The 13,583-nt window shown below is 27.3% G+C and overlaps 1 protein-coding gene across 1 annotated transcript in view; it reads left to right on the top strand.

Moving 5' to 3' along the window:
* LOC107453505 (Transmembrane protein 131) overlaps positions 1 to 13,583 on the top strand; it is an 82,509-nt gene that overhangs the window by 3,353 nt on the left and 65,573 nt on the right. The window contains exons 2-5 of the mRNA XM_016070370.3: positions 1,715 to 1,779; positions 4,002 to 4,033; positions 4,179 to 4,262; positions 8,240 to 8,363. Coding sequence (XP_015925856.2) covers positions 1,715 to 1,779; positions 4,002 to 4,033; positions 4,179 to 4,262; positions 8,240 to 8,363 — 305 coding nt within the window. The remainder of the gene's footprint in view (positions 1 to 1,714; positions 1,780 to 4,001; positions 4,034 to 4,178; positions 4,263 to 8,239; positions 8,364 to 13,583) is intronic.

Below are 13,583 nucleotides of genomic sequence, written 5' to 3'. Positions count from 1 at the left end.
AGGCCCCTGAATTTCGTAGGCCCTAGGCACGTGCCTATAGGTTAATCCGGCCCTGACTGCCCTGAATGACTTTTGATCTAATGATTTTCACATTCGAGGACTCTATCTTAATGGTTCAAGAGGGTGATCTCAAATATGCTAATTAGTTAGTGCAGATGATATTTTAAGTTACAAAGCCAGACACAAAATTGTACTTTCTCGGAATAAACATCCCTTTTTTCACCAAGAAATATTGGGGTTAGCTGCAATCTGAGAAAAATGGTCCCAACAGTTTAGTCAGGAGAGTGGTCCAAAGCTTAGACCCCATAATGTTAGCTTTACTTTTTATGTATTTCACCATTTTTTGAGAAATTTTTGAGCGAATTGAAAAAATTTTTTTGTGCAATTTTCAATTCGCTCAAATTATAATTCCATGCAAAAAATAAATTTTAGGGAATATATATTATTTTTTATTATTTTATTTAATAATAGTCGAAGACTTTTGAATTGTAAGGTATGCAAAAAATTGCATACCTTACTATTCCAAATTTTTTTAAACTATTATTAAGTAAACTGATCAAAAAATAATAAAAACTCACTAAAAATTATGTTTTGCATGAAATTATGTGTGGCTGAGCTAATTTTATAATAGTAAGCAAAATGTTTTTATTTTGCTTGAAAATTTCTCTAGATATGGCGGATTATGCAAAAAGTAAAATTAACATTAAGGGGTCTAACTTTGGATTGCTCTCCAGTACAAACCATTGAGACTAATATTTCCCAGATTGGGATTACCCTTTATATTTTAGGGGTCAGAAATCCAAATCCGTAGAAAAAAAGGTATGTTTATTCAGAGAAAATACGTTTTTGTATCTGATTTTGTAGCTCAAAATATCGTCTGCACTAATTACTTAGCATATTCGAGGTAATACCCTCAAACGGTTAAGATTGAGTCCTCGGACATGAAGATCATTAGATGAAGCACTTTTTCATAGATGAAGGTTGACATGGTGAATAGTCACAATCCCCACAGTTGTGACCTTCGGATGTGATATAAACATGCCCTCCTTGGCAGAAGCGCCCATCACGATTTGAACAAGTCTACTTCGATGGATGATCCACACATTGGACTTTTGACGGGGACATTGACCTCATCACGTTGTTGCTTCTCAGTCTCGATTACACACAGCGTACAACGTATACACTCAACTGCCAAGGGCAACACAGGAGTGACCACGACCTTGAACTTAATACAGCTCTCATTATCAGCACTCAAAAATACGGTGATCTTAATACAGCCCTCCCAGCTTTTCACAAAACAGCAATGAATCAACTAGTGGTATCCATTCATTGAATTCTATTACAGCTATAATTCTGGTGGGGGAGTACTGTAGTGTATCTACCACTTCAATAATATAATTCCAATTCTCTACTGTATAAAACAAGTTAACTCGATTCTATGGTGTGGTACCTTTTCATAGATGAAGGTTGACATGGTCGATAGCAACTATCCCCATAATCTGTATAAATATATACCAAATTATCTGTAAATTATCCAAAGTGATTCTGACTCAAATATGCTTCCATTTCGCTTGAAAATTGCCACCAACTTCATGTAAAATATTTTATTCATCATGAGTATAAGATATTTAACATGAAGTTGATGGCAGTGTTTTATCTAATGTTACTGATAAACAAATGAAATAAATTTTAAATTATTCATGCTTTTTTGTAGCTTTTGTGCATGTGGATGGTGATTTGAGGTATTTAATGGATGGTGTATCAATGGAGATGCAGGAAGTATGTATTGTTTCTACTGAAAATTATCAGTCTATTTTAAAAGCTTTAATGTAGGGTAATATTGCTACAATTATATGAAGTTTCATCTGAGTTAATATTGCATATTCTGTTAGTTATGGAAACCAAGATAGTCTCTGAAATTTTAGGAAATTAATTTTAAAGGGTTATGAAGTCTGATGGTAATCATTAAAATATCGGGAGGGGGGGGGGCATGTGGATTTAACTTATGCAAGTCTTGCTCTAATTTAAAAAGTCTTCAATTTTAAGATGTCTAAATTTTTTAATTATTTATATTGTTTTATAAATCTCTTAGAAACTAGAGTCTCTACATTTATGCAATTTATTCTGCAACTAAATTTTTAAATCAGTTCTAGTTATTTAATTTCTAACAAAAATATTTAATTTGGCTTTTATATAGCACATCAAATATCCTGAAATTGGAAAGTAGAACTCAAGTTTGATGCCTACACGTCTTGCAGACTGATAATTCAAACGATCTGCTACAAATATACCCCCCCCAAATGTCCTCACGCTGTTAATTTTATTATCAATACATTCATTCTCATAGTCAGCGTTTCTAAAGTAATGTTATGTTTTTGTTCATGTACCGATTTCATTATAGCAAAGAAATAAGTTGAAGTTTGTACCAATTGTGTGATGTTTTCTCAATTAAACCACAGTTATGATTTAAGGATAAATAAAAATTAGCATTATTTTAAAAGCAGTTGTAATGTATAAAAGCAAATTGTTTTGTAAAAGTAAACAGGTGAAAGTTACTATTGATTTTTCCATAAAATTTTAGCATTGTTTTGGAAGCAGTTGTAATGTCTAAAAGTGAATTGATTTGTAAAAGAGAACGAGTGAAAGTTAATGTTAATTTTGAAATCATAAAAAAAGATTTATAAAAAGGCAGATCTTGCAGTCCATATTTTTTAAATAAAATCTAATAAAAAAAGTTCAAGAAATTGAAGGTTTAGTGCAAACAAATTTTTCATTTCCTTCGAAGTAAAAAAAACTTTTTTTCAGTAGTTATTCTTATGCATTTTTATGTTTGTAAAATCCCATTATTTTTGAATATAATATTGTTACAACTAGGAGTTTTGACTTATGAATTTAAATAATCAATTTTTGACACCCTTTATTGCTGATTTCATCTTATTTGTAAGTGGTTTTGTTAATTTTTTTGTGCTGTTAATGCCATGCATATTAATATTTGAAATTCTGAAAAAAATATTATTATAATTCATGAAATTCAAAAAGTGGAAGAATACATGTAATTTTAATTATTTGTTATTGTGTTTCTAATTTTTTTGTAGTTTAGAAACTGCTTTCTTACCAAAATTACGAATTTAACATTCACTAAATATAAATGTTCTCAAGTTGAAGTTTATTCTTAACCAAATACTGATTCTAACTTTCTGTTAGTATAGCTTTATTTTAATTTAAATAATTTTGAAATCTATAAGTTTTCTTTAATTAAAGTATTTAATTTGCACTTATATGAGCCATAAAATAATTTTTTTTTACTTTTATTCTATGAACATTAAGCTTTTTTATTGTGTTTTTAAATGAAATTTTTTCATGTAAAATGATGAAGAAAAGAACCATTACTTTTTCTTAATGTTTATTTTGATAAATCTGTTTTTTTGATAAGCAGGGAATATTTTTTTTTAGAAATAAATATCAGTTCTGCCTTTTTTAGTTATAAATGAATTCTAATTGTTAAAGCTATTCATTCTTATGTAAATATATTTCACTGAGTTGACCAATAAGAAAGATTTATATAAAAATTACCATAATTGTCGTCAACAGCTTTTCAATGGCAACTTGTGTGTCTTTTCACTCAGAAAGGTTGTCCATCCCTGTCATAGATTATTGTCTAAATTATAGAACATATAAACTTTCATATCATTTAAAGGGGTTGTTTTTTAATTACTTAAATCACTATGTGATTTGCACAGAAAAGTGTTATTTTCTCTATAATAATCTTTTTTATAAAATAAGTCAACATTATGGAAATGTGTTAAAAAGAGTATGCATCAAACATTCAGAAATAAATAATGTTAAGTTAAATTGAAAATGAAGAGGTTAAATCTAAGAATAAAAAGAAAATCATGTTATAGAAATATTTCAGTTATCATATATCAAATTATACTATATTGATTATAAAAACTGTAAGTTTTTTCTTTTTTAAATAATACAATAATAACTTTGATTTTTAGTTTATCAGAGAAGAAGATACATCTGCAATAAGGTAAATATTACTACTTGATGTTTTTGTATTTGCTATTTTGTAGAAATTAATATTCATTAATAATTAAAAACTAATAATGCTAGGCTTTAACATTTTTAAAATTTCTTTTAGATTATAAGAATGTAATATTAGATATTTTTTTTAGTTTTACAGACCTAAATGAAGAAAATTTAAATGCTTACGCTAGCCCCATTGCTTTTCATCCTCCCATGTTAAATTTTCACAATCAGTAAGTAGATTTTCTTATTTAAAGAATTTTATTACTTCTTTTTTATGTTACTTGGGAGAAAATCATTTATTCAATATTATAATGTAAGTTGTGACCGAAGTGCCAAAAGCTAAAGGTTTTAAAGTTTATTTACTGTATAAGCTTGTCACTGAAATTGTACTTCTTGAAAAGAAATTTTTATTTCTAAAACATAGAAAAGTTGAAAAATCTTGAACAAAATATCTTGTATAGAACTTTTATAGGGCATTTCATGTAAGTTACTATGAATAATTTAAAACTGTGAGACATAGTATTCTCACAAAATGTGTAGGCTAAAACAGATTTATATAGGAGACAATATTGGTAGTTGTCATCCTGTCGACCATGATAATGAGTATTAATGTGCATATTCATTCAAAAACTCTTTTAAATTTCTTCAGTACTTTTTTCTGATTTTATTTCATGCATTATTTCATATAAAAATTCATTATAAAAACAAAAAAAATTAGTTTCTTAAAGCATGAGAAAAATAGTTTTTGAAGCAGAAAATTGATCTTTTTAATTATGATTTTTTCATATATTGTGCCAGCATAAGCTCAATTTTATTGTTTGAATAAGAGTTGACACCCTCTTTTTTTTGTTATTTTGGTACTGAAACAGTTAAATATTAAATCATTTTCATTAATCCTCAAGATTTTTTCATACTTTTAATTTATATTTTTGGTGTTATCTGCTACTTACTTCAGATATAATTTTCATGTATCTTTAATTGATCTTTTAAATACTGAAAACAATTTTTAGGGATTAAGTATGATCTTAGAGTCAGGAGACTAGCAAAAACAAAGGTGGTATGAAGGAATGGTGCAAACATTTAATTAATGCTAATACAGTAAAGAACCTCTTATCCGGAAACCAGATAACTGGAACAAAATTCGATAAATTTTCCTGCCATTTATAACAGAAAATTTTTCCTTGTAAGATATTATGATTTTTCTTTTTTTTTTAAAAAGATGTTTACTTTTCCATCATTTTAGAAATGATCATTAGCTCCCTACACTGTCAGGAGATATAAGAGCCTTGAACTATATATCATCAATCATTACCTTTCTCACCCCCTACTTCGTTGTTTCTTTTCTATCATAACTCAGTGAGAAAGGGTGTCTCATTGAACACCTGTTTTCTTAGCATCTGGTCCTTAAACACACTGAGTCATTACTACCCACTTCTCACTGTAGGAGTCATCGTGTCTGTTGATTGCTCAGGAGGAGAGAGTTAAATCAAATAATTTTATTTGTCTCCTTTGATTCTTAGAAATCTCTTAAAGTATTCCTTAACTCAATATTTGAGAAGAAAATTTTTTTTTCTTCATTAATTATCTTTGATTAATGAAGTGTTAAATTGAAATAAAATCAGTAAATTCCCTTTCGTGTAGAGCAAGTTAAGAAACAAAAAATTTATCATTCTGATGATAGGAAACTTTTTTTATGGGTGAAATTTATAGAATTATTGTAAATCCCAGAAATCGTCAAAAACGTGAGACGCACATGACGTTTATCAGTGTTGATCAATGTTGATGTGAAAGGACCTGGCTACTTGAAATCTACCCCCTTTCCCAGAATAAAATATATGATGTCTGTGATGCCATGTTAAAGAATTTGACAAAATAAAATAAGTAGAAGATCTATTTATAAAATAGCATTCCCAACTATTTACACATAGTTACGTCGCCTTGGATTTGTCGAATAAGTAACGCTGATTTTTAAATTTTGTTCAATACCTATAGAAAGATGAAACTAAAGAACTGATTTAAATTTTTTAAAGGCTAAATTTTTATAGCTAATTTTTGATGGCTTCCATTATTCATTCTCTAGTCAGCTAGGCTAGAGCTTTGAATAGTTCACCTTCAAAGTATTGTTTATTTTGTTGATGGGTAACCTTTATTCCGTGGGAGTGAATTTTGAAACATCACCATTTAGAAATCTAACAGAGAATACTTGGAAGAAGGAGGAACAGTTTGAAGGAAAGGGCCTTCATGCTCTTAAGAAGTCCCTATTCTTTCCTGGTTTATCTATTCCTCCTTTTTCTCTTTTTTTCCAGCTTTGACAAGCTTGTTATTAGTTAAGAAAATCTAAAACTTGGATTAGTTATTGATAAAATTCCTCAGAGATAATAAAACTTTTTCAGAATCAATAGTAAAATTAATGATTCATCTATATTTTGTCTACATACATGTGATTCTTTCATCAATTGATGAAAATTCACCAATTCAATTAATTTGGTATGGCAGATTTTTACCATTTTAAATATTAGACACTGCGCCGGAATCCTCTATTATCATGATTCATATTCATATGATTTTTATATAAACATTGATTTTCATATTATTTGATTTTCATATTTTAATATTGAAAAGTTACATATTTTAACTTGTATTCACATGATTTAAAAATCCTCCATCATGATTCATACCCATAATCCACATAATTTAAAACTCCCTTGTCCCAATTTGTATTTACATACTTTTAAAATTAATATTGATTGGCATTTATACGTTTTAAGAATCCAATGTATGGATTAAGAATCCATACATTGTATGAATTCGTATTCGTTTGTGATATCAAACATCCATTTTCGTATTTACATGATTGAAAATTGCGCATCGTGATTCGTATTCAAGCGATTTAAAAGTCCACTATCTCGATTTTTTAGACATTTTTAAAATGAATATTGCAACTTGTATTTATGCATTTTTGAAATCGCCATCACATTTCTCATTCACGTGTTTAATTCAAATATTGATTTCTGTATTTATACTTTTTTTTAAAAATTACACATTACGATTTATATTCACACGATTTAAACATTCTTTATTGTGCGTCATATTTACAGAATTTCGAAATCCAATACCATGATTCTTGTAAGAAATAAGTTTTTTCTTAAACTAGTTACTAAAATGATGTAATATTCTTCATTGGTCAATTCAATTATTAATATTAGTTCAAACATGCAAGTAATTTATTAAACAAGTATGGTACATAAACTGTTATCTTGATATCAAAATTTTGCTCATGAAAGTTTCAGGATTTTTTACATACTGAAAAAGTAACATGAGTATGCTTAAAAAAAATTCCTTCATCAGTATATATATGTATATGAAGTATGTATATATATGTGTGTATATATTATATGCATATCTATATATACAACTTGTGTATATATATATATATATGCATATAAACAAGAAAATAATTCTTTTTTCATGAACTATTCTTTCAACTTTTTTTCATTAAAATGAGATTTAGTACTAGTTCAGTATGTCTCCATAATGATTCGAATATCTGGAAAAGGTAGAATTATGAATTAATTCCATGTATCCACAAGACATAATGACTCGTACAACTTTTTCATTACAACATATAAGAAATATAGATATTATGTTGCAAAATCAAAGTAGATGATGCCAAAAGTATGTAATTCGACAGTTTTGAAAAAAGTTTATGTACTTAAGTTTTAATGGAACATTTGGTCAAGAATATGATTCAAAGATTATGTAGATTTTAATCTTAATACTGATCATTAAAATGCATGATCTAAATATATCTCAAGTATGTGTAATTGCTTCACAAATCATTGATTTCAAATCATAATTTCAATATTAAGAGCTTGTAAATCATGCTTTGGCCAATTGGAAAATAACTTGAATTTGCTTAAAATATTGTGTCAAAAACCTATCAGAAGTTCAGATAATCTGAACAATTCAACATGCCATAATCTCAATTAACTTAAATGAGTAGAGTTTTACTGATTTATTAAAAAAATGAAAACTTAAGTAGTAAAATAAGAATGCAAACCATGTTAACAAATGTAAATTGGTACATATTTCTTTCTCATCAGAACTGATATAGTAAAAAATATTGTAGTTAATTTAATAGTAATATCTCTTGCTATTTTTTACTAATGAAACTTGATAATAATTTGTTATTTTTATTTTATTTTAGTCCTGTTGGCATGCCTCATATGGAGCGTGTTATTGTTCAAAATTTAAGCCCTGATACAAGTATTCATATGCTATCCATATCAGGAAATACTTTACATACTCATTGTTCATTTTTTCAAGAAAAGGTAATTTTTATCATTTTAGTAATTTAAAATCTTTTGAATTCATTTATGTTGTATAATTGTTACATTTTTTTACCCTCCACTTCACGCTTTTTAAAAGTGCGCAATAATAATTATTTTCATATGCAGGTTTATTCAGGAAATCAAAGAAAAATACAGAATTTTTTTTTTTTGAGGGGATGGGACCAATTTTTTTTCATTTTGAATACAGTGTAACGTCCCATATCCGGACGTCCCTTTTCCGGAAGGGTCAATTTCCCGGACACTTTTAAACAATCAAAATAAACAAACATTTCTTCATTTTCCCCACTCTCTTTAAAAAAAAAAAAAAGTATTTTGACAGGTTTTTTCCTTTCTTAGCTTCTAGTGATCTATGCATTAAACCCATAAATCAACAGAAAAGAGAACAGAAGATCTACCAAGACCGTACCGTTAGTAACGCTCCTCCTCTGGAATGCAGGAAAGGGGGGGGGAGATTTGTTTTCAAAAGAGCACAATTGAGTCCCCTCCCCCCTTCTTTCCTGTGCAGCTGGCTAGTAAAAGAGGCATTTCCTGGAACCTTTTTGATAAAGTGTTAGGGAAAGAAGTACTGTGAAAAAGGGTAAACACAGCAAACGTTAAAGTGGAGGGGGAATCCCCTTTAGTCACACAAGAAAAAATAAAGAGAACCCAATCAGCATGCCACGCCTTTATGCTTGATTGATAGCCAATGACAGGAGAGAAAATAAGAACTTGTCACTTCCCCCCCTTCAACTTGAATGACAAGTAAGAAGGAAATGAATTTTGCTTCTTCACCTACCCACCTTAATGAATGAATGACGGGAATTTCCCCTTCTTGCTTGAAACGTTCTAGTTCAAAATGGCGGAGAGAGCAATTAATATTTTCATAACTGTAAATTTTTTTAGTTTCCTATATTTATTTTTATAATAGCAATAATTATTTTTTTTTAAATATTTTGTTTTTGATTGATTAGATATCATTCTAATACTAAAACATTATTGCCCGAAAATAATGTTATTTTATTTCTGCTTCTTAGATTCAGATCATTTTAATCTCTGTTTACCTTGGGGGTCTATTATACGGAAAAATCGATTATCCGGACTTCGGAAAGTCCCGCCGATTCCGGATACGCGACTTTCCACTGTATCTGCAAAACTGTGTGTACAATGTTATAAATTCACTGATACCCAACAGAATTGTAAACAATTGTATCTTTGTAATAATAAACACAATATCATCAAAAATCAAATAAAACTGAATTATAAGAAATTAAATGACTGAATCTTCAAATTGCAATTCTAAACGCTAAATCATCTGACAAATCGGAACAGCAATAATTTTCTTACATAAATGGCTGTAGGTTCTAAGCTAGTGAAGCTACCCTTACTGAGACAAACACCTTTACAGATTTTCCAAACAGTTTTAATTATAGAGGACAGAAGAGACAATCCTCTTCAAACTTATCTTTGATCTGCAAAAGCTTAGAATTAAGCGGTAAATCTCAAGAATTTTAGAAGCTATAAATCTTACTATAATATATATTTAGAACTTATTTTATCTTCAAAAGTAAAATCCGTTATCAGTAAACATTTCAATAAATATGTGGTAATATTTGTTTTTCAAAATGACTAATTTGTTTTTGTTATTCTTTCAATTTTTTTTATGTTCCTCACAGTTTTTAAAATTTTTTATTTTTTTAAATTATTAATTTATATTGATTGTCAAAAAGAACTGATATGTTTAAATTAACTTGAGCTGTAAACACTAGTTGATATCAATTAATGATTAAGTCCATTTATGTTCATTGTGAGAAATTACAGTTTAAAACTTTATATTTAATATAACTTACTATTGATTATTTTTTTTATTTAATTTGTTGTTTGATGTAGCAGAATTGCTTTTTCTCTTTGACCTGTTATGGTAATTGATAAAACATATTATGTAGCACATTTAAAGTAAATAAATTCTTTTAAGAAATACTATTTGTTTTCTGTTGATCTAGACCTTTTGATTGTTTTTTTTATCATTAATTTAGTTAGAAAACTAGATACTACTTAATTTTAATTCAAGTAAATTTTATTAAAGGTATTGTGAAATTGAACAGTGTTTAGTTTTTATATCGAATATTTCTTTATTATTATGAATTTTTTACTCAATTTTGTTTCATGAGAATCTATTTAGTCAATTTATGTAATATAAAGTTTAAACTTGTCTTCATTTTTAAATTTAAAATTTGTTAAACTTTTGACTCGTGTCAATGAAGATTTAACTCTACAAAACTTTTCACCTTGATTGTATAGCTAAAAAAGAAGAAAAATCTAAGTTTCCTTCAAATGATTCTACTCTTAATATCTCATGTTGTAATCATTTATTATTTTAATTCAGATTTCATCGTTTTTCATTGTTTCATTGTTTTTCAGTGTGATAAAAGTTTTTGAATGCCTCAAAGCAAATTTAAGCATTATGCAATTATTTTAACTCCTTTTTTTTACAAACGCAACTAATCTGAAATCACTTCCTGCTCTATCACTCTCAGCCATTATATTGGTAGAATAATTTCCATTCCATGATTGTGTCCATACTTATATTTTTTTTCATTCGAACATCCATATCTAAATCCTTTATATTCAGTGTCAGTGCTTCCTCTTGTAATCTCTTTGTCAGTGTTTACTAACAAAGTGTTAACATGAGCCTCATTTCTTTACAGAGCTGGTTCTTTCCTGCATGTAACTATAAACATATGTAATTACAGTTGGCATGTAGCTATAAACGAAAGGATTTTGTAAACACTTACATTTGTCTATTATGTCTTAGCTAAGTTTCTATAAAATAACAAAGGCTTTTGATCTTTATCTTAATTTTATCAGCAAAACTTTTTCTTTAGTTAATCCTTATTTCTACCATTTTGTGAAAATAAAAACAAAACTTTCAAGAGTTTAAAACCCAAGTAACACAAACGTGGAAAATTTTCTCAAAAAGAATATTCTTTTAAATTTTTTTCCTTCATATTATATTGCCTAAAAAATCAGATTGCATAAGAGTCGTAGAGTAACATTTGATGGATATCTTTAATAATATTGAAAAAATTTCCGAGACAATATTCTCCCAATATCTTTTTCCAAATTTATATAGTGTCATAAATTAGACATTTTAAAAAAATCATATGAATGTCATTTTAAGATATATGAAGATATCTTTTTGTGATATTCTGCCAATGTCTGACATTTGATGTGTACAATATTTTACTGATCTTAGCAAATGTATAATAAATATTTTACTATCCTGTTTAATAATTCAAATATTCAGTTGGTATTAATACAATTTATTTTTAATATCTCTCAGGTGTACAAGATAGCACTAAAAATAAAGTTATTCTTGACAAAATTATTACAATATTTACGATGAAAATGTGTCACCGTTTTTTGAAGTAATACGGTGTATTTCTAAAATTACTTTGAATAAATAATGGCATTTTTATTTTGCAAATAATTAACATTAATAATTCTGTCATCAATCTTGTTAATATTCAGACTAATTTTGCATATCTGATGAATATTCAATATAAGTCAGATAAATACCTGTAAAATAGTTGTACAATGGTGAACATTCAGTAAAATATTCAATATACGTAAGATAAATGTGTGTAAAATTTTGTGTAAAGATCTTAACAGCATTAAGTAAATGACAGGTATTCACATAGAATTGATACACATAATTTGAGTATCTGTATTAAGCTTATATCTGATAATATAAATGTCTTTGAAATTATTTACAAATGTGGCTATTCAATTTTTAAGAAATGTCTGTTTAGCATTTTAAATGTATTTTTTCCTATCTCAATGCTTTTACATAACTACCAATTACTCAATATTTGAAGAAATTATTACTAGCTTACATTAAAATTTCATATACATAAACAGTTTTATGTGTAAAAATGAATTGTAATTTTATAAACTTTTAAAATTGATATGTATCTGTGAATAATGAAGTTATTTAGTTTTTCCAATTTGTTATGGTTGAGTAATTTCATAACTAATCTACCAATGATCAAAATGGCACACAGTTTGTATTTAGTTTATTTTTTGCTCATAGGTATAACTCACAGAATGTATGCAAAATATCAAGTCTCAGATTTTTTTTTTATCCATTTGTTTCCTAGTAATGCATTTTTAAATTTTTGAAAGTCCACAATTTCTAAAAAGTTAAATGTAGTGTCCTTTTATTCAGTTTTTAATGGAATTTTATAGAATATACAATAAGTTAATTTTTAATTTTCTAAAAAAATATATATTTGAAACTTTTTTTAGCAAGGTGTGTGCCAAGTTTTAAAATGATATTCTGATGCAATAATAAAGAAAAATTATTTTTTTTAGTGTAACTTCGGCAAATGAATCCATAAAAACCATATTATGTGGTGTTTTGATAACATATTTTGTATAAAAGAAATGAATTCATGTTACTTCATGATTTATATATTGTTGAACTAAAATTATTTTTATCTTTATGAACCTATATCAATACCATCCTCAAATGTCGTTAAAAAAATGTCAAATTAAATATATTTTTTTAAAAATTTAGAATTTAAGTTTTTAACTGCTTCTCCCTGATTATCCCGAGTAAACTCAGGCATGGCAGAATTCATCAATACATTTTGTTTTATCAAGTTTTTATTCGGCCAGAAGCAAAACAAAAAATATTAATAATCTGCTATGATAGGAAGTTTGCCAATTTGTGTTTGGGAGTTTAGCTATTTGTGGGACTGCAGACGTATTTTGTACAATTGTATATACGATGGTTGATGAATTTACATAGAAAAAAGAGTAAAAAAAATGGCGTTTAAGAGCGAAAGTGAAAGTAATGCAGATGATTTTTTAGATTATGAAGATGTGAACATATACAAAGACTAATATTTAACTTTTTTCATTTGCCCGAGATAATTTGGGATAGTAAACTGATGGTAAATTAATTATTTTTTACACATAAGCAAATTAAAATTTCAACTTAAAACTTGTATATTATGTTTTGTTTTAGTTCCTTGTATTTATTAATGAAATAAAAAAAATATGTTGATTTTTTGTATTTTTTTTTCAAAAAAATTGGCAAGGGAAGCTGTTAAAAAAAGATATTTTATAAAATGCCATCAAAAACTTAATAAAAAAAATTAAATTCAACTCTCCAGATCAATTAGTTCTTATGTTACAACTGTTTAAAAATTATAAAAC

Source organism: Parasteatoda tepidariorum, chromosome X2 (genome assembly GCF_043381705.1).
Source record: "Parasteatoda tepidariorum isolate YZ-2023 chromosome X2, CAS_Ptep_4.0, whole genome shotgun sequence".
Taxonomy (NCBI): domain Eukaryota; kingdom Metazoa; phylum Arthropoda; class Arachnida; order Araneae; family Theridiidae; genus Parasteatoda; species Parasteatoda tepidariorum.
The sequence above is the reverse complement of the archived record's forward strand: the minus strand, read 5'-3'. Positions and strand labels throughout refer to the sequence as shown.